Here is a 24,799-nt window from a genome sequence, read left to right as displayed (position 1 = left end):
TTTCTAACAATGGCCCCAAGTGTTAAAAGTGGGTCATTTAAGATGAAGGGAAACCTGTAAACAGCCAGTTGCTGATCTGCGCGTGTCCATGTAGATTTCCGAGGCTGTTAGCTGAGTCAGCATTTGCTCCTTATTGGACAGGTACTTAGTCGTGTGCCCCCATCAGAAACACCACAAGTTTTGAAAGGTCCACGCTTGGCCATTCATGCCTCTCTGGTCAGTGCCCGCTCTGTGCTCTGACTTTGACTTAAGCTGTTCTGCATGTTAATTCTTTTTTTCTTTGTATTGTAGGATCATGGATTTTCCTGGTCACTTTGAACAGATCTTCCAGCAGCTGAACTATCAGAGACTTCATGGCCAGCTCTGTGACTGTGTCATTGTAGTGGGGAACAGACATTTCAAAGCCCACCGCTCAGTACTAGCAGCATGCAGCACGCATTTCCGAGCCCTGTTCTCAGTGGCAGAGGGAGATCAGACCATGAACATGATCCAGCTGGATAGCGAAGTGGTGACAGCAGAGGCCTTCGCCGCACTGATTGACATGATGTACACCTCCACTCTCATGCTGGGGGAGAGCAATGTCATGGATGTCTTATTGGCAGCCTCTCACCTGCACCTGAACTCTGTTGTTAAGGCATGTAAACATTACCTGACGACACGGACGCTGCCCATGTCTCCCCCCAGCGAGCGTGTTCAGGAGCAGAGCGCCCGCATGCAGCGCTCCTTTATGCTGCAGCAGCTGGGACTGAGCATTGTGAGCTCCGCCCTCAGTTCCAGCCAGAGCGGTGAGGAGCAGCCAGCCCCCATGAGCTCCTCGCTGCGCGGTAACCTGGACCAGCGGACGCCCTTCCCCATGCGCCGCCTGCACAAGCGCAAGCAGTCTGCGGAGGAGCGGGCCAGACAGCGCCTCCGACCCACCCTGGACGAGTCTGCCATCTCCGACGTGACGCCAGAGAACGGGCCGGGGGTTCATTCCCGGGAGGAGTTCTTTTCTCCAGATTCTCTGAAAATCGTGGACAACCCTAAGGCGGATGGGATGGCCGACAACCCAGACGACAGCACCATCATGTTTGACCAGTCTTTCGGCGCTCAAGAAGATGCCCAGGTGCCCAGCCAGTCCGACAACAGCGCCAGCAACATGGCCCAGCTCTCCATGGCCTCCCGTGCCACTCAGGTCGAGACTAGTTTTGAGCAGGAGACCACAGCTGAGAAGAGTGCTTTTCAGTGTGAAAACCCGGAGGTGGGCCTTGGTGAGAAGGAGCACATGAGGGTGGTGGTCAAATCTGAGCCCCTGAGCTCTCCTGAGCCTCAGGACGAAGTGAGTGATGTGACCTCCCAAGCGGAAGGCAGCGAGTCGGTGGAGGTGGAGGGGGTGGTGGTCAGTGCTGAGAAGATAGACCTCAGCCCAGAGAGCAGCGACCGGAGTTTTTCAGATCCCCAGTCTAGCACTGACCGGGTAGGGGACATCCACATTTTGGAAGTCACCAATAACCTTGAACATAAATCCACCTTTAGTATTTCAAATTTTCTTAACAAGAGCAGAGGAAGTAACTTTAGTACCAATCAGAACAATGACGATAATCTCCCAAACACAACCAGTGACTGCAGGCTGGAGGGGGAGGCCCCTTATTTGTTGAGTCCAGAGGCTGGGCCTGCGAGCGGGCCCTCCTCGGCCCCTGGTGCTCATGTGGAGAACCCATTCAGCGAGCCCGCGGACTCCCACTTTGTCAGGCCCATGCAGGATGTGATGGGCCTACCGTGTGTGCAGACCTCAGGCTACCAAGGAGGAGAACAGTTTGGGATGGATTTTTCTAGGTCCGGTTTGGGATTGCACTCCTCCTTCTCCAGGGTAATGATGGGTTCCCCTCGAGGAGGAGCCAGTAACTTTCCATACTACCGCCGCATAGCTCCCAAAATGCCAGTGGTAACTTCTGTCAGGAGCTCACAGATCCCAGAGAATTCTGCCAGTTCCCAGCTAATGATGAATGCGGCCACATCCTCATTTGAAAACGGCCTCCCTTCGCAGCCCGGCCCCCCGCAGCTGACGAGGGCATCTGCTGATGTCTTGTCAAAGTGCAAGAAGGCCTTATCGGAACACAATGTCTTGGTTGTAGAGGGGGCTCGCAAGTACGCCTGCAAAATCTGCTGCAAGACTTTCTTGACCTTGACAGATTGCAAGAAGCACATCCGTGTTCACACAGGTGAAAAACCCTATGCCTGCCTGAAGTGCGGCAAGAGGTTCAGTCAGTCCAGCCACCTGTACAAACACTCGAAGACCACCTGCCTGCGCTGGCAGAGCAGCAACCTCCCCAGCACTTTGCTCTAGCCTGACCTCGAGATAATGCCGATGCCAGTTGTAGGACTGGAACTAAAATCTCTGGTTGGTTGGTGGTTAATGCCATGGGGTTTAAGACTTCAGGCTGTGAGTGGCTCTTGCAGATTTCGAAGACTAATAAGTGGAGAGTTCATAGGTGTAGTGCTTGTGCTGCTGCATTTCTGAGTGCAGTGCACACATTCAGAGGAGGGATCCAGTCCCTGAAACCACATTCTTCCTTAGGGTTGAGTAATGCAGTCGGAAAGTAGTCTGTAATTGATGTTAGAAGTGGCACATTGAAAAATTAAACGTTGAAGTGCAAAAACATTTTTTAGCAATTTTTGTAAAACTGAAGCATTTAATTAAATTTCCTATATACCTTCTGATGAGAATATTATATACTTGTATACAGTGATGCAAAACGCACTTAGGTGTAACCAGTGGCAACTTTGTGCCTGTCTAAAAGGAACACCCTTGAGGACACGCCTGTCTGCCAGAAATGCTTTAAAGTTTATCATGAGCTGGTTCTAGGCTTCAGAAAGTACTGTATTTTTTTTTGTCTGATTTGCAGTCACAGATGCTGCACTTTGATGGTGCTGACACTGGGTCCAGAGCGAGCATTCTCTGGACTAACAGGTGTGTATATACTTTTGAAAACATCGTTGTTAGATAGATGTTTTAACAATTTTTCCCAGTTTTAAAGACAAAGTTGTAAAAGGAGTGTGTACTTATGAATAGGGAGCGACAAGTAAGGTGTTGTTTCTGTATGTGCTGTTTTAGCGGTATTTTAACCAACTTGTATTACACACGTTACAGTTTGGAAGTCAGAAGAGCTAGTGTCGTCTTTGTTCTGATGACGTGCAGTCCTGTTTAGTGGGGTCTTCTACGGCGCGTTTACCCTTTGTTCCGTGCAGATTTCGGGGGCCGGTCCAGCCTGACACATCTCACCCAACAACAAGCCCGTTTTCTGCTTCGCTTCTTCACACTTTCATGCCACTTACAGCATCTTTCCTGGGCCTAGATTACTGTTTTCAAAAGGTAAATAACCAAAAGTGAAGTCGACCCCCCTCCATCGTGGGCTTTATTACTGTTCTATTCTGTGGTTTTAAAGTACAGACCCTGAGCTTCTGTTGTTGCCCCAGCCCAATACTGAAGGTTTAAAATCCAGACACAGCAGTGTTCATGGGTGAACATTTTCCCATCTCTATAAGAGGATTGGGTAGCCCAGAGCATAGAAGCCACCAGGTAGCATCTGAGACAGTCTGAGGAGACCCCTGGGTGACTGACCTGGCCTTCTCTGGGCCATCCCTGTGGCCTTCCAACCCTTTGGGCAGCATCTGTTAGGCTGAGCCCTGGCTTGAGAGCTTCCAGGGGAACAGCACAGGTTAATGTGTCTCTGTAGAGCTCATGAAGTCAGTTTAATTCATACATGAACATGAGTTCATTTTTTTATACAGTTTATTTGAGACACCCCAAACCACTGTGCATAATTGAGCAAAATCCTTCAGTTCTTGTGTTTAGGAAAGTAGTCAGCATGTGTCTTCTCTTAATCTAGCATATGCAGTTACAAGTCTGTCTGTGGATAAACTCATAATGCTCACTGTCAGATTTAGCATCTCGTATGAACTGATTCCCAGGGAGGAAAACCAAAAGGGAAGCCTCTGGTCCGTCTCCTGAAAGGGGAGGGGAGATGGGGAGGCGGGTGGAGGCCGCGGGATCACCTGTGAAGTTTGGTATGTGTGGAAAATTGTTAGTAGTCATGTTCTGACAAAGTGATGAGGCTCTACGTCCACCCCTCTGTGGAACCAGTGACTTGTGAGATCAACCCTGGGAGGCACGTGGGTCAGCCTGGAGGAGGAGAGGCCCTGCCTGGCCTGGGAAGAGGAGCTGGTGGCACATAACAGCGGTCACCCTCCTCCCCTTCCACCTTGAGGAAGAGGTGCCAGGAGGTGGCCCCCGACCTGAGCTCAGGCTTCAGTGGACTTGCCTCGGGGACTGACACAGTGGCTGGAGCCCCGCCTCTCCACTGCCCAGTGGAATCTGGAATCTCTCATCTACCTCTTAGTCAATCAGTTTCTGTGTGTGAGAAGCAAGCCTGTGGGCCAGTGTCCTTGTACATGCTGTAGCACTTAAATAATTCAGAGGTTCCCTGGAAGACCAGTCCCAGGGTTCCTACAACTGGTAGTTTCTACCTGAATTTTAACTGGTATTGGGTACCTGGATTTTGATTGGTTAGCCTTAATTATAGCTTGGCATAATCATTTCTGGTGACCAAATCATTAAGTTCTATCAGGGCACCTGGGTCAGTGGTGCTATGCTGGTCAAAATTTGAGACTCTGAAATAAAAGCTTTGTCATATTAATGCCTCTAACTAACTATGTGTTCTTTTTCTTCACCTTGGGTTATTAAGGTTGAACAAAAGAGTGAAGTAGTATTGCTTTTTCTGCTAACCCTGCTGTTACCAGTACTCTGTTTTAAACCAGGCATCTTAGAAAATACTCTGATGCTGTCAGTAACAAGTATTGGTTGTTTTTCCCTCTGTGCTGTGGATTGGGGTGAGGCGGTGTCCTCCTAGAGGGCTTGCCAAATTATGTACTTTCTGCTGCTCCCTTACCTGCCTCCTAGGGGAGAAACCCCACTCTTCAGTCTGGCTTGGCTGCGGGGAAAAGCTGGAGCCGAGTCCCTCAGCAGGCGCAGGGCTTTGGCACTGCTGGCAGCCAGGCCTGAGGAGTGAGGAGGTGCCTAGTGAAGGGCACCCACCTCGGAGTGGGAGGGGAGGGGAGGGGCTAAAACTAAGTTAAAATGAAAGAAACCTACCAAAAAAAAAAACAAAACCTACCCTGATTATTCTTGACCAAAAAGTGAGTATTGTGACCTTATCTAGTTCACTTTGCCACATGTATTTAATTTGCTTGACAGTCTAGGTAGCAGGTCCCATTACTGTGGTCACCACTGGGCTGTGACTGTCCTGTCCTCAGTGAGGGAAACTTGGAGGCCTTTTGGCTGAGGCTAAGGTGGCTTGGCATCTGGTCCCATCATTCATGGCAAATAGATGGGGAAACAGTGTCAGACTTTATTTTTTGGGGCTCCAAAATCACTGCAGATAGTGACTGCAGCCTTGAAATTAAAAGACGCTTACTCCTTGGAAGGAACGTTATGACCAACCTAGATAGCATATTAAAAAGCAGAGATATTACTTTGCCAACAAAGGTCCGTCTAGTCAAGGCTATGGTTTTTCCAGTGGTCATGTATGGATGTGAGAATTGGACTGTGAAGAAAGCTGAGTGCGGAAGAATTGATGCTTTTGAACTGTGGTGTTGGAGAAGACTCTTGAGAGTCCCTTGGACTGCAAGGAGATCCAACCAGTCCATCCTAAAGGAGATCAGTCCTGGGTGTTCATTGGAAGGACTGATACTGAGGCTGAAACTCCAATACTTTGGCCACCTCATGCAAAGAGTTAACTCATTGGAAAAGACCCTGATGCTGGGAGGGATTGGGGGCAGGAGGAGAAGGGGACGACAGAGGATGAGATGGCTGGATGGCATCACTGACTTGATGCACATGAGTTTGGGTGAATTCTGGAAGTTGGTGATGGACAGGGAGGCCTGGTGTGCCGCAATTCATGGGGTTGCAAAGAGTTGGACATGACTGAGCAACTGAACTGAAGGTGGCTTGGACAGGTTCTAGGAATTCAAATGCTCGGGGGTGGGGATGGGGGTTGGAAGCAGAACCTGGAGTCACTAGAGGCCCTGGCTTAGGAAACCCAAGCAGATGCTTTTGTCAGTTTCTTCTGGTTACATGCCCAGTCGTCTCCGAGAATTATTTAATAAAATTACACACTTGGGGCTCAGATGCTTCCAACCACAAAAGTGCAGCACATCTGTTAGTACCAGTCTTCCCTCCACAGAATGGGTACAGATCAGACTTTCCTCTGGCCCCCAGAGTCCCCGTGTGGCTACAGCTTGAGTTCACTGGGCATTGGCTCCCCTCGCAGGCCAGCCAGCAGGTTGTCAGCTGCCAAGACAGACATGATGTTTCGGGTCCTGTGGGTGGCACTGCCAATGTGGGGCAGGATCACTGGAAAGGAGAGGAAGGATGGGAAATGAGAAGGGTGGTTCAAGAGCCTTACCTTGGGCTGTGTTTGCCAGGAAAAAGAATAAGGAGAACCTCCCTCACTTCTCGATTTGCCTTCCCTCCTGTCTCAAAGCACTCCTCTCCCCGGGGCCACCAAACCCAGACTTAAGGGTGACAAATAGGCATCCTGAGCATGAGTGTCAGGGCCAGAAGGGGTCCCGGAGCCTCTCTAGACCCACCCTTCAGAATCCAGACAGCGACATGAGGTGCCAGTTTACCAGCTCGTCCACACCATGGGCCCCCACGAAGGCCCCAGGCCTCTGATCTCCCAAAATAACAGATGAGAGGCTGGACAGCACAGTGCCCTCTGACCCCACTGCAGAGCATGTAGGTTCAATGGTTCCCAGAGAGTGCCTTCTGAAAGCAATCCCCAGGGCACTGTGCCGAGTGCCAGGCCTCGGGAATGGGACAGTTTCCCCAGCTCTGGGCAACAGCCTGGCCGTCACAGCCAGTGCTCCCTTCACACAGGCACAGGGTGGGGATGGTAGTGCCTCCAAGGGCTGTGGTAACAGGAGCATTCAAGGAGGGGAAGGCAGCCTACAGGCCTTCTCTGTGGTTTTCCATTCCAGAGGGTGAGCAAAGAGCAGGACTGGCCCAGACGGCTTATGGCCCTAACAGTTATATATTAGTCTGGAGACGGAAACCAAACCAGCTACCTGAATAGACAGAACGTAATACAGAGAATTGTCAACTCAGCACGGAATTGTTAACAGTAACTGAGGAAGCTAAAGAGGAACTCTAAGTGGTTCTCACAGTGCTCCCGGGCCGAGTAGCAGCCACGTGTGAGATGTTAGACACATGTTGTCAGGCCCCACCCGAGACCTACTGGGGTGGATGCCCAGGGGGCCCGGCACCATGCATTTGGTCAGTCCCTCCAGGTGACCGATAGCATAGAAGTTGAGAACCACTGCACTAAGGTATCACGGGGGTAGCAATGCCGAACCTCCCCTGGGGCTAGGGGATGGGGGAGAGGAGGGAAGGGAAGTGAAAGTCGTTCAGTCGTGTCCGACTCTTTGGACTCCATGGACTATACAGTCCATGGAATTCTCCAGGCCAGAATCCTGGAGTGGGTACCCTTTAACTTCTCTGGGGGATCTTCCCAACCCAGGTCTCCCGCATTGCAGGAGGATTCTTTACTAGCTGAGCCAAAAGGGAAGCCCAACAATACTGGAGTGGCTAGCCTATCCCTTTCTCCAGTGAATCTTCCCCACCCAGGAATCGAACCGGGGTCTCCTGCATCGCAGGTGGATTCTTTACCCACTGAGCTAGAGAGGATGGGGTGGTTAAAACTCAGAAGACTGAGGGAGGGCCTCTGGAGCTTGCCTCCTGCCTCAGATGGCTGTGGCTTGTGGCTCAGAGGGGCACAGTGCCTAACCCGAGTGTCTGGGAGAACTGCCACTCGGCTTCATCAGCTGCGATGGGAAGAGCCACTGCCGGGAGAAGTGTTTCTGGCAAAGGGCAGTTCTTACCACAGTTCTTCAGGGTCAGGAGAGGGTGGTTGGTAGGCAGTGGTTCTGGGGTCGTCACGTCCAGTCCGGCAGCTGCAATCTGACCGCTGGCCAGGGCCTGGTACAGGTCATCCTGGTCTACCACTTCTCCCCTAGGAATGACAGGGGGTGTCCTGAAGCACTATTAACAACTAAGAAGGGATTGGAGTGGCTGGGAGGGAAGGTCTCCCATAACATGCTCAGTGGACTAGAGGCACCCTGTGGACATTTTTGAGGACTCAAGACAACCTGGGTTTTGGGTCTGTCTTTCCGGAAGTGTGTGAGTTTAAGCTCACTGACTCACACAGACAAACCCAGGCTCAGGGCCATGAAGGCTGGCCTCTAACAGGCTGTAAAGACTGTCAAGTCCAACCGTTTGTGGTTAGAGGAACAAAGTTACCTAATTTGCTGCCATGGTGCCTTCACTTCCTGAGCAAGGTCAAGGTACTGCTGGGAACCAGACCAGGCCCTGCTCTGAGCAGCTGGGACGAGCTCTCGGGCCCTTACTGTCCTGACTTGAGTGGTTGGTTGGTTTATGGAGGGCAGTAGACTCAGCCTGAGTCTCATCGACAGCCTGTGGGGATCACAACAGCAGGGGCAGCCCCTCTCCAGGCTCACCCGGTGACCCAGGGTACCTGCTGATGTTGACAAACACAGCCGTTTTCTTCATCCACTGGAAGAAGTCCTTGTTGCAGAGCCCCCTGGTCGCCGGTGTTAAGGAGCAGGCCACAACGATGAAATCGGACTCGGCGGCCAGCTCGGGGGTGGACACTGGGGGTGCGCAGGGCTCTGTCAGGTGCTGTGTCCCGGGTCAAGGACAGCTAGAGGGTGGGAAACCTGACCCCTCCCTCCCTCCCTCAATGGACACTCCCAAGATGCTTCCTAAAGGCAGTGTCCCCACCCGGACAGCTCTGATAACTGCACAGTCAGTGGCCACTCACGGGATCCTGAGGTGTTACATCCTTCAGTCAGCCCCCTGCTCTAAAGGTGGGGAAACCGAGGCCAGAGAGGAGCAGAAGCTTATTCGGGGTCACACAGCGGGATCTAGGCCACACTGCTTTCACCTCTGTCAAGGCCCAAAGCGCCAACAGGGTGGAGTGGCTGAAATCCAGCTTGGCTTCTGCTCACCAAGATATGCACCTGCCAGGGGACTGGATTCACCCAGAGGCAAGGCTGAGGGTCAGCGCTCACCAGTTTATTATGGAAACTGTGAGCCAAAGTTCCCAGCACTTCCTTACATGTATCACCCTTACACGGAGGATTCGCTACACGTTACCACCATCGCTACTGCTCTGTGTATGTGGACAACAGTGAGAAGGGACCTTGCAGGACAGGAGCCCCGAGTCTCTGATACTGAGGGGACTCGGTGTCGCCTGGCTGAGTCCCTGCGCTGCCCGAATAGGCCTCTGCAGGCAGGGCAGGGAAGTCAGATAAAGCCTAGGGCACGTCACGGGCCTGTGGAGCTCCTTCATTCTGCCCCAAAGTGCTGCCATTATGGCAAACGGAGAACCACCAGGCCAAGCCCAAGGGGCCCCTGCGGAAATCCAGGTTTTACTTACCAAACTCTGCCTGGAATTCCGCTGCTTCCTGAGGCCTGGGCTGGCGCCCTGTGTATAGAAATCTCCGGACACCGAATGGTTTCAGACGCCGAGCAATGGCCTGGCCTGGTGGCAAGAGTCAAGAGTCAGCACTTGTTCCCAAGCCCTCAGAGGGCGAGGGCGGGAACAGTGCCCAGGGAGCCCCTGGGGGAAGGGCTGCGGGGCAAGGTCCCTTCCTACGTTAACTAATCCTGCCACAGTGCACCCAGCCCCCACCACCCCACACTGCCCCCAGCTCAGGGGTCCATCCTTCAGGGACCACAGCTTCTGTGTGGCTGTGACTGGCCTGCGCTGTCCTCACGTGGTTCTGGCCATCTTGAGGGCCACTTTCTAACCTTCCCTGAGCACCGCATGGACCTGGCAGCCCAAGAAAGGTCTGACCATGCGGTCCCCTGCCTCCTCTGGACCCTCTGCTTCTGTTAATGCAGCCACAGACCCCAAATGACTTTTTGATGGCACGGCCAACTCGCCCCACCTCTAACACCTTTCCACATACGCTGCTGCCAAGACGGGCTTGGGCAGCTGGGTTTTCTGACTCAGAACATGCCCCAAAGCTGCTGGGATCCTCCAAGCAACTCCCCAGTGTGGGAGGCAGGGCTGCCAGCTACCAGACAAGTTATGCCCACCTCTACCCTCACCCTCGCCTCTGCTCCAGGCAGGATGCCAGACTTCTCCACTGCTGGGGCCACTGGAAGAAAAATAGCTCTGCCCTGTCTCAGAATCACAGGTAAGCTCTGTCCACTGGACCCTCTGGTTTCTATGTTAAGGCTTCAGAAGTCAAATACCTTCTAGAAACCAGGCCTTGGGGAGCAGGGCTCCCCAACCCCTCAGCCATCACTGCTTCATCTGCTCTGTACGGAGCTATAATCATAAAGAACCCTGGCTCTTACAACTCACATCTATTACCTAGTGACTTCTTAAGGAACTCATTTTATTTTTTGGCCTATCTTTTACAATGCTGTGTCTTCTCGCTGGAGAGATCCCTACTGCACACAGGTGTGGTGACCCTTCCCAAAGAAGGACTGTCAACATCCAGACACAGGGTGCTGGAGATTCTAACCAAGACATGTGAGCCAGGAAGCCAAACGGGTAGACGGAGCCTCACCTATGCGCCCCAGGCCAACGATGCCGACGGTGCTCTGTGAAAGGCCGTGGCCACACATCCACAGGGGTTTCCATGAGGTCCAACCACCGCTGCAGGGAGGGAGGAGGGGCGGGTGAGAGGCCCTGGCTTTGGGCAAAGATGAGGGCTGCTGCACAGACCCCACACTCCCAGGCAAGGGCTGTGGTCCAAGGGACAGACCCCACCCTTCAGTTAAGGATGGAGGAGACCACAAGTTACACCTACAGCCACTCGGCACTGCGGATAAGCAGTGGGAATGACTCTTCTTTTAAAGCAATTGGGGACACAGAATCTGAGGGCTGGAAAGCTCCTTAGAAGTTCTCCTCCCTTTCTGCAGACAGGGAGGCTGAGATCAGAAAGGGCAACTTGTGTGAGGTCACATAGCCAGGGCAGAGGAGCAGGTTGCAAACCTGGAACGTGGGATTCCAAAACCAAACCTGGAACGTGGGATTCCAAAACCAATGTTCTCAGTGCTCCAGGGAAAACACAGGCCCACCCCTGCAGCCCTGGACCGACGGGGGAACACAGCCTATCTTGAGTCACCTCCGACGAAGGGGCCAACTCCCTGGACAGGAGGGTGGGAGGGACCCTCAGCACTGTGTCTCCTCAGTCCCACGCAGCCTCGCCCCTGCTACACCCCCACCACGAAGCCCCTCTCCTGGTCCACATTCTCTGAGCGCCTGCATCCACATGCCTCCTGGGCTTTGCTCGGGTCAGTCCCCCCCACCTTGAGTGCTTTCCCTGATTCTGGATGTACAGCCCCCATCTCGATCTGAAACTCCCAGGTCAAATTTTTTTAATTTTCAGATTTTAGAAAGTGGGTAAAGTATATATGCTGTATTCTACATAACACACTCGACAGCATCTGGGGTGGCACCTGTATCAAACACATCAGTGCATCTGCAGCGACATGGAACGACCTTCAGTCTTCAGAGCCTTCTGGATCCACATGATGGTGGACAGGGCCCTTTGAGGGTGCCCACCAGCTACTCAGCTACCTCTCCTGCAAAGCCTTCCCTGGTCCACACTGCACCCCACAAGTTCCCTTCATGCCCTGTTTGTTTCGGCTCTGCTGTGCACCTTAGTATCTTGCCTGAGTCTGTCGCCCTCACTAGCTGGGGTCACCTCTGGGCCAGGGGCAGCACTGAGTGCGCAAGTGCTGAGCAGAGCCAACGTCCCCGCTGGGCGTTCTTCACTCACTTCTTCACCTCCTCGATGGCCTCCGGCAACCGGCGACAAGTGGTAAGCAGCAGGGAGACGGCGAGCTCGGCCGTGGCGTCTGTCAGGACACCCGGAGTGTAGCCCACACGGATCCCACTATGAACCAAAGAGCTGGTGGTAACAATGGCTTCAAGCACCTTCCCAATTTATACTGCAGGGACACTGCTGTGATGCGGCTTTGCTCCTTCTGCGCTGCCTGTTGGGAAGCTCAGAGCTGTAAGTGGGCCCCCAGGAATGGCCAGCCCTCAATCCCCTCTTGACCATCTCCCATTTTGAGAAGGATATAAGATGGAAGATCAGGCTCCAATGTGTGGAGCTCCAGTAACCATGATTACTTAGTCTTTCTGAATTTCCTCATCTAAAGAGGGAAATAATAACACTTGCCTTTTCTACTTGAAGGGGTTGATGTGAGGGTCAAAAAAAAAAAGAATGAATGAGAAAGGATATTACCTGGACATTGTTACCCACTGTTTCTGACTGCTTGGACTTAACTGACCTGTGCACACGTGGGCAGATTTCATCATTGGCTACCTTACATTTTCACCAAATGGTCAAGGGATATGAAGAAAAAACAGATAGATACTCAGCTCCTCTTTTTCCCTCTCTGGTAGTCACCCTTTACTCTAGAGCCCAAGTTGCACTTACCGCTTCTTGATTTCATCCAAAGCCAAGTGGTCGACACCTACAGACATTGTGCTAATGACTTTGAGATTAGCTCCTGTTGGGCAGAAAAAGCATTATTTGTATCTTTCCTCAAAGGATTCAAGGCCTTCCCACATATATAGAGGAGTCCGGAAAACGGAGGGCCCTGCTGAAGGTCATAAACCAAGCCTGAACAGAGCGGGACAAGGGCCCAGGGCCCCGGCTCTCCTCCACATCCCAGTCTTTGCCCTCTTAAGGCCTCCCTCCAGGGACTCACAGCCAACAGAGAGGGGCAAAGTGTGTGCCACATGAAGCTGTGGTCTAGGACCACGGTGAACACCCTCAGAGCTCGCTGAAATCACTAAAAACCTGCTTGTGAACCAGCAGCAGCAGGCCAAGACAGCCCAGGAACCCTGCCCAGGCCTGCACAGCGCACACACCTGCAGCGTCCAGGAGCTTCTTGTCTATGCGGTCCGAGAGGAGGCAGAGCAGGCCCTGGGCCCCAGCCATTCTCTGTTCCAGGTCCTCTCTGGGGATGGGCTCATCAGAATCCCACTGCTCCACCTCACAGCTGAAGACAAAGGGAAGACCAGTCAGAAGTGGGGCAGCCCCATAGGTGCCCACAGGCCCGCAAAGCTCTCCGGCCACATCCACAGACCCTGTCAGAGTGGGAAACATCGTTTTCTGCTTGCCCTGGCCTCAAGCTGCCTGGGGCTGGCTGAGGGGAGTCAAGGTTAGGTGTGGGCGGCCTCAGAATTGTCCTGAGAGGGTGGCTGAAGGGTGAAGGCTGTCACAGAGCAGAGCTCTCCAACAAAGACTGAAAAGGGCCCAAGCTGAAAGGAGAAAGTCACGGGGACCATTCTCAGCTCAACACAAGAAGAGCTTTCTTATCCCCACAGGAGGCCTCACAGGCAGCGAGCTCCCGGGCCAGGCTGCCTATTGGGAAGGCCAGGTGGGGGGTCCTGGCAGCAGCCGGGCTTGGATCCCTTGTCCGGTTATGCATCTTCTCCTGTGAGTCAGTGAAAGGAGTAACTCTTGTTCTTGACTTTGTACATATGCTGTGCTCCGCTTAGTCGCTCAATCGTGTCTGACTCTTTGCGACCCCAGGGACTGTAGCCCACCAGGCTCTTCTGTCCATGGGGATTCTCCACACAAGAATACTGGTGTGGGTTGCCATGCCCTTCTCCAGGGGATCTTCCCGACCCAGAGATCGAACCCAGGTCTCTTGCATTGCAGGTGGATTCTTTACCATCTGAGCCATGGACAAGACCAAAGCAGTTCAACAGGGAGGAGTTTCAGGGGGCGCTTCCAGAGCGGCTGTTGGGCCCCAGGCACGTTTCCCAGCAGTGCTGCTCAACCTCTGGCCCATGACATTTAATTCAGTGCAGCCAAAACGTAGGGAAAATCTACATGTGCAAGACACAGAGCTGCTGGCACTTTCCACAATGCCCTGCCCAGGCGCCGGCCTCCTCGCAGCCGCCTTTCCTGGACAGTGGCCCAGGCTGCAGCAGTGTGAGCGCTGGTACTAGTGTTCTTGCTGTCTTTGCCTTCCCCCCTCCCCGTCAATGCCTAGCACAGGGCAAGTCTTCAGCAAAACTTTGATTGCACTGAACAAAAGAAACAAATTTCATTTTCCCCTAGCACTTGTTTCTAAGTCTAGGTCCACCTTCTCCTCGTCTGACATGGAAAGTGAAAACCTGCATACTTGCAGTGCTCAGACCGCCGCAGAGCAGATTTCTAATCCCAGCTGTGCCACCTATAGAGGTTGGTGAAGGTACTTGACCTCTCCCAGTTTCTCTGTAAAGTGGGAATCACAGCACTGATTGCACAGCGTTGAAGAATTAAGAGTTCACTTATAAGAAGCACCTGGCAAGGTGCAGAGTTCAGTTTAAGAAGTGCTACCAGAGGCCCCCTGCTAACCGTCCAAAGGGACCAGACCAGTTACTGCCAAGGCCCCTGACCCGTCCAAGCGGCCTCAGAGGTCGCTCAGACCTTGTGACATGAGCAGTCTCCCCTCTTCCCACGCCCACGACTGGGGAAGGCTCCAGCCTTCACCCCACCCCCACTGCAAGTGCCACGGGAACTGCGGGGCCCAGCGGCACAGCAACGGGCCTGGAGAAAGCTTGGCCCCTGAGCACTTTCTCTAAGGAGAAAGCTTGGCCCCTGAGCACTTTCTCTAAGGTTCCCCAAACTCCAAAACCGTTCCAGCCAGGCACGGGTTCGAAAGTTCGGCGAAGGCCCAAGCGCAGGATCCCAGTTCTCTCTGGCCCCACGGACCGCCGTGTCCGCCCCACCAAAAAGAAGTGGGTGGCGGGAGGCCGCCCCACGGCCCGCCCGGAGACGCTGAGTCACCCCACGTGCAGGCTGCCCGAGGTCTAGGAGCGGTGCCCCGGGCTCCGCAACCCCTTCCCGCGACGCCACCCACGGAACGCGCGCCCGGAGGGAGGGGAATCGGCGCGCGGAGAGGTCCGGGGGCGCCGGGCTCTTACTCTGCGGCCCGGGCGAGCGCGGCGCTGCCCTCCGGGGGAATCCTGCGTGTGATGAACACCTTCATGAGTCTCACTGGCCTCATTGACCCCGCAGCCGCCGGATATTGGGCCCAGAGGGGGCGGGCCGGAAAGGGGGAGGGGCCTCGGGAGGGGCGGAGCCGGAGCAGGCGGGGCGAGGGTGTGGATTGGCTCCGGAGCGGGGGCTTCTCGGCTCCGAGTGTGCGCCTTGTGCATTTCTGTGTTTGTGTGATCAAGCTTTAATGAAACAGAGTGGCTCTGAAGCTGGTGGCAGGCTCGTGCCCTTGGCTCCCAGGGCCTACCTCTGAGTACTCACTGCCTCAGAGCCTCCGGTCGGTCTTAGGGGTTGGGATAGGTAAAGGGGCAGCCATGGAAGAGTCCTGTGTGAATGTGTGTGGGTGCCTGTAAAGGTGCCTACAGCTGTGAGTATGCTGCCTGTGCTGGGGGAGAAGGGTGTGGTCAAGGGTCATCCCCATTCCCAGGGTCTGCTGTGCCTTGACCATCTTCTCTAGGTCTGCCCATCATGGTCACAATGTTCCAGGCAGTGGTCTTTAGCCACACAGACTGGACTCTGAGCCTGGCCTATTGTGCAAACACAGGAGCCTGGACCAGGGCAGAATGAATCCCAGAATGACCTCCTTAATACTTGGTGCAATTTCCCATAAGAAGCCCACAGTTAAAGCCACTCAGTTTGCTGGACACCTGCTGACTGGCCGAAAGCAGGTCAGGCATGGGGTCAGGGCCAAGATGCTGGAGCCATGCGGGACCATGGGGTAATGGGCAGAGACTGGGATTGCAGTCAGGTGGATAGGGTCTGACTCCCAGCTCTGTCACTTACCAGCAATGTAGTCTTGGTCCGTTCACATCCTCTTCCTAAGGCTGTTTCTTCAGCTTCAAGATGGGGTGATGAGCACTTACCTTTGAGGGTTATTGTGATTATTAAGCAGGCAACACTTGCATGGGCCCTGGGCCATGTTTGATAGTCACCAAGCACCGAGGCCATGAGAGGTGAGGAGTTCAGGCTCTGGAGCCAGATTGCCTGGGTTTAAATCGCAGCTCTGTGACCCATTGAGGACGAGTCTTAACCTTCTACATGCCTCAGTTTCCTCGTCTGTAAAATAGGTGTAATAGTACTTACCTGCCTCATGGCTTGTTGAGAGGATGACTATGTACAGTACTTACAAACAGCAGATAGTTGGGCTGCACCCCTCAGGCCTACACGCCTTGTAGTTGTCCAGCTTTGAAACTGAAGAAAGAGCCTGGAGACAGAGGCGTCAGTAGTTTATTTGACAGGGGATCATACACAAAGGGTCCTGGAACCACACCTTGCCAAACAGATGCTTGCAGGACATTGCAACAGTCTTTACTACCCAAGGGAGAAGGCGACCATTTGCAGGAGGGAATTGGCATCAGGTGGGCTCATCAGTTACCAGGGACTAATTAAGCCCTCTAATTAAGAGGATTGGATAGTCATGTGAGTGAAGCAGGGACCAGATATACAGCAGCAGATATACAGAGAAAGACTAGCCACCGTGAGCGGCCTAACCACACAAGGTAACACATGTCACGAGTGCTTAATAAATAGTAACACATTCAAGGAAACCCACACCCCAGCAACAGCAGCTGGTCAGAGATGCACACGCTGAGTAAACCAGTGAGAGGTGCCCAGACCTGCCCCTCAGCTCTGCCGGCTCATCTCTACCACAGGCTATGCACATACTTGCTCCCAGGCTTGGGAGCTCCTAGAAGGCAAAGCCCTACATGTTGGTCTCTTCTCTGTGGATGTTAATCTGAATCCAATCTGCCTCCTCAAGGCCCAGATAGGAAGGAGACACAGGCCCAGAGAGGTGACATCTCCGGCCTGAGTTCGCACAGAAGTCACTAAAGGGGCCAGAGCTGGATCCTTGGGTCACCTGGGTCCCTGAACCGTGCTCTGTCCTGCCATCTCCCCCTGTAAGTAACATATCAATGTCTTACCCACAGACTTGCTATCTGCAGTGCTAGGCCACCTCGAGGACAATTTCTGAAATACCTCAAACACTGAAACAAGGTGTTTTTCTTTCCTCAGGTCAGGGCTTCTGGCCCTGTGGCTCTATCATCCGTTAATCAGTGGTGATACCCGGGTCCAGCTCCTCCCTCACACCAGGACAGGCAAGGACACTGGGCAAGTCTGTCCACCAGAGGCAGGAGGGGCTGTGACATGTCAATGGGCCCCTCCTCCAAGGCAAAGTACCCACTGATGCTCAGTAAGGGTTACCCGATGGTGGCTAGGGAGCCAGGGGATGGAGCCAACTGAGGGCGCATGAGATGAAGTAATTGGGAGAGGATGGATCAGAATTGGAGAGGGATCAGGGCTTACCTGACCTGAGTTCATGGGTTGTTGTTTAGTCTCTCAGTCGTGTCCAACTCTTTTGTGACCCCGTGGATCATAGCTCACCAGGCTCCCCTGTCCATGGGATTTCCAGGCAAGAACACTGGGGTGGGATGCCATTTCCTTCTCCAGGGAATCTTCCCCAGCCAGGATCGAACCCATGTCTCCTGCACTGGCAGGTGGATTCTATACACTGAGCCACCAGGGAAGCCCCTCAGGACCATGGAGGTGGTGAATTCACTCCTCAGAGTCGAGTTTCCCTGCACCCCTGTTTGTCCTCTTCACCTAGTGTACTAACTTCAGCTGTTAAACCCTCCTCCATCCTTCAGGGTTCAGGAGGTACCCTCCCCCAGGAAGACATTCTGGCAAGCAGAGCCTTCACTGACTGAGCTCATTCTGCACTGCTCTCTTTCTCCCAGGCTTCAAGGGTAAAACAAACTAACAGGCAGCTAAGATTCGTGGAGCTCTTAGTTAGTTCCAACAGCCTGAGAGATACCCGGGAAAGGTATCAGGGCCTGAGGGTACTGAGGGTATTGAGGGTCTGGGGGTCAGGGCCACAGCTCCAGCAGGGGGATGGGAATTTGGGACATGCAAAAATTCAAAATGACAGTAAGAATGGAAGTTTTTGTAAAACTTTTATAAATTCACTTTTGCATTTGAATCTTGAATACATTTGGAACATTTTGTATTTACAGTTTGAGGGGGGTTCTCCTCCTTTGTTTTTTCAAAGGATTAGCCAGTTATTCAAGTACTATTTTTAAATGAGTATTTTTATTTAGTTTTGGAATAGAGAATACTGGGTTGACCAAAAATTTCATTTGGGTTTTTCCATAACATCTTACAGAAAAACCCAAACAAACATTTTGGCCAACCCAATAAATGCAAGATACAAATCCCCAAAGGTACACAAAGGTGTAACGTGAAAACTGCCTATTCCTACCCTGTCCCCCACCACTCAGATCGTCTCCACAGAGGCAGTCACATCTTTCCAGAGGTGTTTAACACATCAGTAATATGCATATAGCTTTCAGATAAATGGTAGCAAACACCCTCTGCCTCACCCCGTTTGTTTCCAACTGAACAGCGTATCCTAGAGATTGTTGTGAATCTGGACTCACAGAGGCGCTTCATTCTTTTTATGGATGTGGACTATTTCACTGTAGGAGTGAACCTCAATGAACAGTCCTCTCCTAATGGACATTTACGATGCTTCGCATCTTTGCTGTTACAGTGCCACCAAAAAGAGCCTTTCACAAATGCCATTTTGCTGATGGGTAATTACATCTGTAAGAAAAATTCCTAGAAGCAGAAGTACTGGGTCAAACAATATGTGCGCTGTAAATTCTGATAGATACTGATAAAAGACTTTTCAGAGAAGTTGTTCAATTTACACTCCTATCAGTAACATAGGAAAGCACCTATTTCTTCAGCGTATTATTTTTAATGGTATCTTATTGTAATTTTAATTGAGCAACTTCACTTTGACTTTTCACTTTCAGGCATTGGAGAAGGAAATGGCAACCCACTCCAGTGTTCTTGCCTGGAGAATCCCAGGGATGGGGAAGCCCGGTGGGCTGCCGTCTATGGGGTCGCACAGAGTCGGACACGACTGAAGCGACTCAGCAGCAGCAGCAGCAGCAAGCACTTTTCATACATTTAAGAGCCATTTCCTTTTCCATAAACTATGGATATTTTTTGCCTACTCAGGTGAGCTGGGCATCTTTGCCTTAGTGATTTGTAGGTACTATTTGTACATTAGGAAATCAGCCCTTTGTCTATAATGAGTTGCAAATATGGTCTTTCCCCCAGTTTTTTTTTTTGTTTGTCATGTGATTTTGTTAATTATTTTTAATGAAGACATTTTTATTCTTGTGGCTTCTAGGTTTTGTCACACACTGTGTATCACAGTGTATCTATTGCTGCATAATAAATTATCTAAAAACGTAGTGGCTTAAAGCAACAACAATCATTCCCTTATTATCTCTGATGGTTTTGGAGGTTGGCTGGGCTCAGTAAGAGAGTCTCGTTCAGGTTGCTTTTTCCTGAGAAGTTGGGTGGTGGCTGGGCCGCAGGCAGCTGAAGGTTTCCTCACTCAAGTGCCTGGCTGTCGCGGCTGGCCATCAGTTGGGCCCTCTGCAGGGCCCCCGGCCTGTGGCCTGCACGTTCTCACAGCCTGGACCCTGGGCCATTCCAAGAGACAGAAGAGGGAGCTCTCAGGCACTTACACAGACCCCACCTCTTGATGGGAAGAGTATGGAAGAGTTGGGGGGCTATGTTTTAAAGTTGCCTTTTCACAAAAAAATCTTTTTCACATGCAGTTTTATATAAATTTATATATACACACATACTAGGCTTGGTACCTTTGCGGTTTAATTTTTTACTGAAATTTTGATCCACATTTTTTTTCAGATAGCTAGCAAATTGTTCAACACCTTTTATGAAATAAACCATCGTTTTCTATCATATAGTAAATGTTGGTCTTCTAGGGTCTATTTCTGAATTGGATCCCCTGCTCTGTGGAACTTTCTATGTAGTCGTATGTGACTGGCCATCTGTGAGATAGTCAAGGGGTGTTGTTGCTGGAAACCACTAGGTTTGCAATCATGTTATGCAGCCTCGTACCCAAGGCTGGGTGAGGACACCCCTGAGGGCCTAGAAGCAGAGAGTCAGGCCTGTGTGTGAGGCTCTGTGAGAACAAGGCTGGCTCACAAGATCTGCCTTGGCAGCGTACTGGCCAGGTGGCATCAGGCAAAGCGCTTCTGTCTGACCTTTGGTTTCCAAACCACAGAATGGGGACAGCCATTCCCTGTCACAGTGGTTGGTGTGTGCTGAACCCAGGGCCAGGGCCTCGGAGGTGCGCGGGAAATGCTGATAAATTGGACCAAAGTTCATCCTCACTCTTTGGCCAGCGGAAGAAAATGGGCCCCAGCCATGCCCATGTCCACTGTCTGCCTCCCTGTCCTCAGGGACTTCACTCCCCACAGCTGTGGCATGCGCCCCCTGCAGCTCCTTCCCCTGCTCCAGCCCTGGACCCCTCCTACCCTTGGTCAGGGGATGCAGAGAGCCCAGGGGTCTTGGATCAGGTCAGCCTGGCTGAGAGGTCTACTTGGCTCTTGGGCCTCTGTTCTGTGCTGCCCAGTTTCTGAGGCTGGTCCCTATTCCTGCCTTCTGGAACCTGGAACTTTAAGGGCCTGAGCCAACCCAGTGACCCTCCTGAGCCCTGCCCAGCTGACCTGGGGGCATGTCTCCCTCCCTCCTCGACTGTTTCCCCCAGCCATGGTTAGAGTCCAGCCTTGGTCCTCTGGGCTGGAGTCCCATTGTAGCACCCCAGGGCTGACCTTGTAACCTAGCCCTCCCCACACCCACTCAGGCATAGAGGGACACAGCCTGGCATTATTCCAGAGACACCTGAATACCAAGCAGCGCGGGGACAGCTGCAGGCTGGGAGGCAGGGACAGTGGCTGCCTCAGAGGCCACAGTGAGGGTCTGCAAGAGGCACCATATAGAAAAGTGCCCACCGGTACTGGGTGCAGCACAGGTGTCCATGGGTGCTGATCAGATCTCTGATTCAGAATTAATGCCACTCAGCTGTTCATTCAACAAACAACTAGTAATAATATTATTCCAACATGCTATGAGAGCTAACATTTACTGAGTGCCAGCCGTGTGTCCATGGCTGTCCTTTACATGTATTATCTCATTTAATTTTCACAGCAACCCTCTGTGGTGGGTGCTGTTATTATTCACATTTTGCAGATGAGGAAACAGTTTCATAAATGTTAAGAAACTTGCCCAAGCATTGACAACTAATAAGTGGATGAGATGATGTTTAAATCTAAGTATATATGACTGTGGGTTGTGCTCTTATTCCCTCTGTTCCCCAACCAGCAGCTGAGAAGAGATAGAGAAATGGTGTTCCTACTTTTGAGAAAGGTTCAAGGTGCTGAAGGAGGCAGAGAAACTAACTTGGGAGAAACCAGAAAGTTTTTTTAGGAGCAGACTTTGAGCGGGGCCCTGAATCACGGGGAGGATTTGGAGAGGCAGCTGGGGACAGAGGGAGGCACTGCGGTCATTGGCTGGCTCTAGCAGGAGCAAAGGTCCTGATGTGGGAGGTACGGCCTCAAAGGGGAGCTGCAAGCTGCTCTGGGCAGCTGGTCCGAGTAGGGAGGGGCTGCGGCAGGCTGAGCTTTGCCCTCAAGCATGAGGACAGTGGGAATCATGGATGCAGCAGAGTCGGCTGCTTCTTTACCCAGAGTCCAGACCTTGACCACTGTCCTCTCTGCTGTGTCCTCTCTGTACCCACACCCTTGCAAGACCCCTAAACTCCTACTGGAGATGCAGAAGGCAAGTACTTGGTGACTTAAGAAAAGTCTCAACTGCTGGCCCGTCCCAAAGCCTCAGAGCACCCCACAGGGTCAGGACCACTCACTCTGTGGGTGGGTTATGGCCGGAAAGTCTCCTTCCAGCTCCCTGCGCTGACCCCTGAAGCCCTCTCCTTTTCTCAGGAGCCCAGGGTTCCCTCCCTTCTCAACAAAAGGCTCATATCAGTCATGCACACTCTACTAAAAAGAACCCAGTTTCCATGAGTACCCACATCTCATTCTGGGCTCCAAACCAGCTTCATCTGAAATGGAAATTTCATTGAAATGTCTTTATTATATCATAAATCAGTCATGAACCTTTTCTAGTGAGGTTATCACTCCACATCCAGAAAAGACAAAGGCAATTCAACTGCCCAAACCAGAGGCTGTGCAAACAAGACCTTACGTGGAATATGGAAATATAAACTGGGCTCCTATGAGCTCTGACAAGGTACTGCCCCTCGCTGGGCCCTGATTCTTCAAAGAGAACTAGAGCAGAGATCGGCAAAATTTTTCTGCAAAGGGCCCAATTGTAAATATTTTAGACTCTGTGGGCCATACATTACTGTTGCATTACTCAGCTGTGGCCATCATAGCCTGAAAGCCGCCACAGACAACACGTCAGCAAATGGACATGGCTGTGTGCTAATACAACTTTACGTATGAACATTGAACTTTGAAGTACTGTACATATAATTTTCTTGTGTCATAAAATTCCTAGATTTCATTTTTTTAAGCAAGACTCATTCTTGCCTGGGCATCGTACAAAAATAGGTGGCCAGATCTGGCCCCTGGCTGCAGGTCACCCCCTGACCTCTGGCTGGAGCAGATCTTCTCACTGTAATGTGCACATGAATTACCTGGGGGTCTTGTTAAAATGCAGATTCTGATTCAGTAGATGTAGGTAATGTAGCTGCATTTCCTGTAAGGTCAAGTGATGCTTAAGAGAACAAGGGGATGGGGAATGTTCCAGCTCAGCCACTCAGAGACCCTAAGTGGTGCTTTGATTCTGCTGTTCACTGAAGAAATGCTCATTCAAAAGTCTGAACACAAGTGCGTCCCAGTGTTTTTTGTACAGCCTTCACCCCTATCCTGGCTTTTCGTTTCAGCTCTCTCACCTCCTGTCACAAGAACATAAGCGCCTTGAGAGCAAGGACTTCGTTCCTCTGTTTGCCACTGTCATCCGACAGTCTTGCACATGGCAGGTGTTCAGAAATATTTGTTGAAGAAATGAATGAAGACACAAGTCCTTGTTGGCCTCCCTTCTTGCGCATCTCCGCTGCGACTTTGTCATTCTATCACCACCTAGTGGACACTTTTGTGTACTGCGGGGCAGGGGAGAACAGTGCTCCACACGTGTGACTGACCCAAGCAGGAGGTACCCTAAGCCACTGCAGGCGGAGATCTGTCCCTTCTGATGCCACTGTATCTGTGTCCTTGTCTGCTAGTACAGAGCTCGGAGGAGGAGAGCCTTCCTGGAGGAGGCAGCATTTGAACTGAACAACGAAAGCAATATGATTAAGAACGGTGGCAATGAGAGGGAGGAAAGGATTCCTGGGAGAAGGATTAGCATGAGGAGGGGCCTAGAGGTGGAAAGCTTGGGCGTGTGCCAAGGGGAAGAGAAGTACAAGCAGCTGAGATGGGAAGGGGAAGGTGAGCCAAATAAGACACAGGAGGAAGGGAAGAGGCCCCAGGGAAAGGAAACTTCCACTTCGTGTTTGATCCATGCCAGGCATTTCATATGCATGAGATCTTTTAATCTCTGCAGAGTCCACTGAGGCAGATTTTAGCACCCCCACTTTACATACGAGGAAACTGAGGCCTAGATGGGTGAAGTGACTTGTCCAAGGTCACACACCTGATAAAGGGCAGAAATGAATTGAGATCATCTGATCCTTTCCTCCCTGAGGGGAGTGCCTACCCCTGATTTGTGCTTGAAGTGGGTGTATGGTGATGGGGCATATGTAGGAAGCTAGGAGCTGGGGTTCCAGTCACCCAGAGGCCTGGGCAGTTAGCTCCTCCACATCATCTCAAGGCCTGACAGCTCCATAACCTGGGAGCCTCCCTCTGCTCACGCTCATGGTCCTAGAGCCCTGGTCTGGGGGCACGATGCCTGGGTTCTAGTCTGGGCTCCCTTTACCTCTCTGGGCCAGAGGGTACAATGACTCTAATGACTGGTGAAAGGATCTCAGAGATCTCTTACTTGCCCATTATATAGATATGGAAACTGAGGCCAAGAGACGGACAAGAAGTCCCCTGATGATACACACCAAGCTAGGCTTAGTGTGGCTTCCATCTTGGCCTCTGCATGGATTCGCATCTGATCGCTGGAAGCTGATATGGCCATATGGGCCTGAGCCCTCGGTAGAGAGGAAGCAAAGGGCCCATTTCAGCCCTCTTGACCAGCCCAGGCCCTTGGATAATGTGTTTGAGTTTCAGTTCCCAGTGAGGTGTGTCTGGGGGATGAGGTGAGTGTGTGGAGCTACAGGCTGGGGGAAAGGGAGGGAAGCTTAGCAGGACCTGCCCCACAGGCTTTCCAGGGACTGGACTCACCAGAGCACAGGGAGGGATGGGGGTGACCCAGCTCTCTCAGCAAACCTCGATCGCCCCTAGACTTTCAGCCCTGCTGTAGCTCTGCTCCCAGCAAAGGAATCCTCCTGCCCCTTTCTCAGTCCCTCGGCCTGCTCTTCTGGGGAGCAGAGGACCCCAGCCTGGGGTATAGGGAAGTCACTTCCATCCACACTGAGCTCAGCTCTATGTCAGATTTGAAACAAGGTAAACTTCACCACCACACAGGCCTGGCAGTGGCGCTGTTAGGATTCCTCAAGAAAACGGAGGCTCAGAGAGACAGAAGGACTCGCCCAAGGTCATAAGTTGCCCTCAAACCCAAGACAGAGTGACACCACAGCATTTGACCACAACATCCACAACTCCTCTGACCCAAGCCACCAGCCAGCCTCTCCATGTGCTAACTTGACTCTGCCCAACAGACTCCACTTCTCCCTCTGACCTGCATCATTCGCCTTCCCTGCCCATTGTCC

General features: G+C 52.1%; 2 protein-coding genes across 10 annotated transcripts in view; one reads left to right on the top strand and one right to left on the bottom strand.

Moving 5' to 3' along the window:
• ZBTB5 (zinc finger and BTB domain containing 5) overlaps positions 1 to 4,685 on the top strand; it is a 29,309-nt gene extending 24,624 nt beyond the window's left edge. For all 8 annotated transcript variants that reach the window (XM_086415920.1, XM_086415915.1, XM_086415913.1 and 5 more), the window contains one exon: positions 292 to 4,685. In XM_086415920.1, the coding sequence (XP_086272046.1) occupies positions 292 to 2,326 (2,035 nt within the window). In that variant the 3' untranslated portion in view covers positions 2,327 to 4,685. The remainder of the gene's footprint in view (positions 1 to 291) is intronic.
• On the bottom strand, positions 3,755 to 15,129 carry GRHPR (glyoxylate and hydroxypyruvate reductase). Of its 2 annotated transcripts, none has more exons than XM_086415928.1 (9): positions 15,009 to 15,129; positions 12,960 to 13,090; positions 12,523 to 12,595; positions 11,857 to 11,973; positions 10,639 to 10,727; positions 9,495 to 9,599; positions 8,571 to 8,706; positions 7,918 to 8,048; positions 3,755 to 6,391 (listed from the first exon to the last, which is right to left on the bottom strand). In XM_086415928.1, the coding sequence occupies exons 1-9, from the start codon at positions 15,089 to 15,091 to the stop codon at positions 6,270 to 6,272; spliced, it is 987 nt and encodes a 328-aa protein (XP_086272054.1). In that variant the 5' UTR covers positions 15,092 to 15,129; the 3' UTR covers positions 3,755 to 6,269. The 2 variants fall into 2 exon arrangements, with proteins under 2 accessions (XP_086272054.1, XP_086272055.1); XM_086415929.1 differs by having other exon boundaries at positions 11,857 to 12,073; positions 15,009 to 15,083.
• Between the last annotated feature and the right edge of the window lie 9,670 nt (positions 15,130 to 24,799).

Source organism: Bos grunniens, chromosome 8 (genome assembly GCF_055505025.1).
Source record: "Bos grunniens cultivar Pamir isolate PY7600 chromosome 8, Bosgru_T2T1.0, whole genome shotgun sequence".
Lineage (NCBI taxonomy): Eukaryota > Metazoa > Chordata > Mammalia > Artiodactyla > Bovidae > Bos > Bos grunniens.
The sequence above is the reverse complement of the archived record's forward strand: the minus strand, read 5'-3'. Positions and strand labels throughout refer to the sequence as shown.

Excerpts from the sequence above, each read along its gene's own strand:
- GRHPR (XM_086415928.1), bottom strand. The coding sequence starts at position 15,091 with ATGAGGCCAGTGAGACTCATGAAGGTGTTCATCACACGCAGGATTCCC. Across the intron at positions 13,091-15,008 it reads GCGCTCGCCCGGGCCGCAGA|CTGTGAGGTGGAGCAGTGGG; the intron begins GTAAGAGCCCGG and ends CTTTGTCTTCAG. Across the intron at positions 10,728-11,856 it reads GCCATCGAGGAGGTGAAGAA|CGGTGGTTGGACCTCATGGA; the intron begins GTGAGTGAAGAA and ends CCCTCCCTGCAG.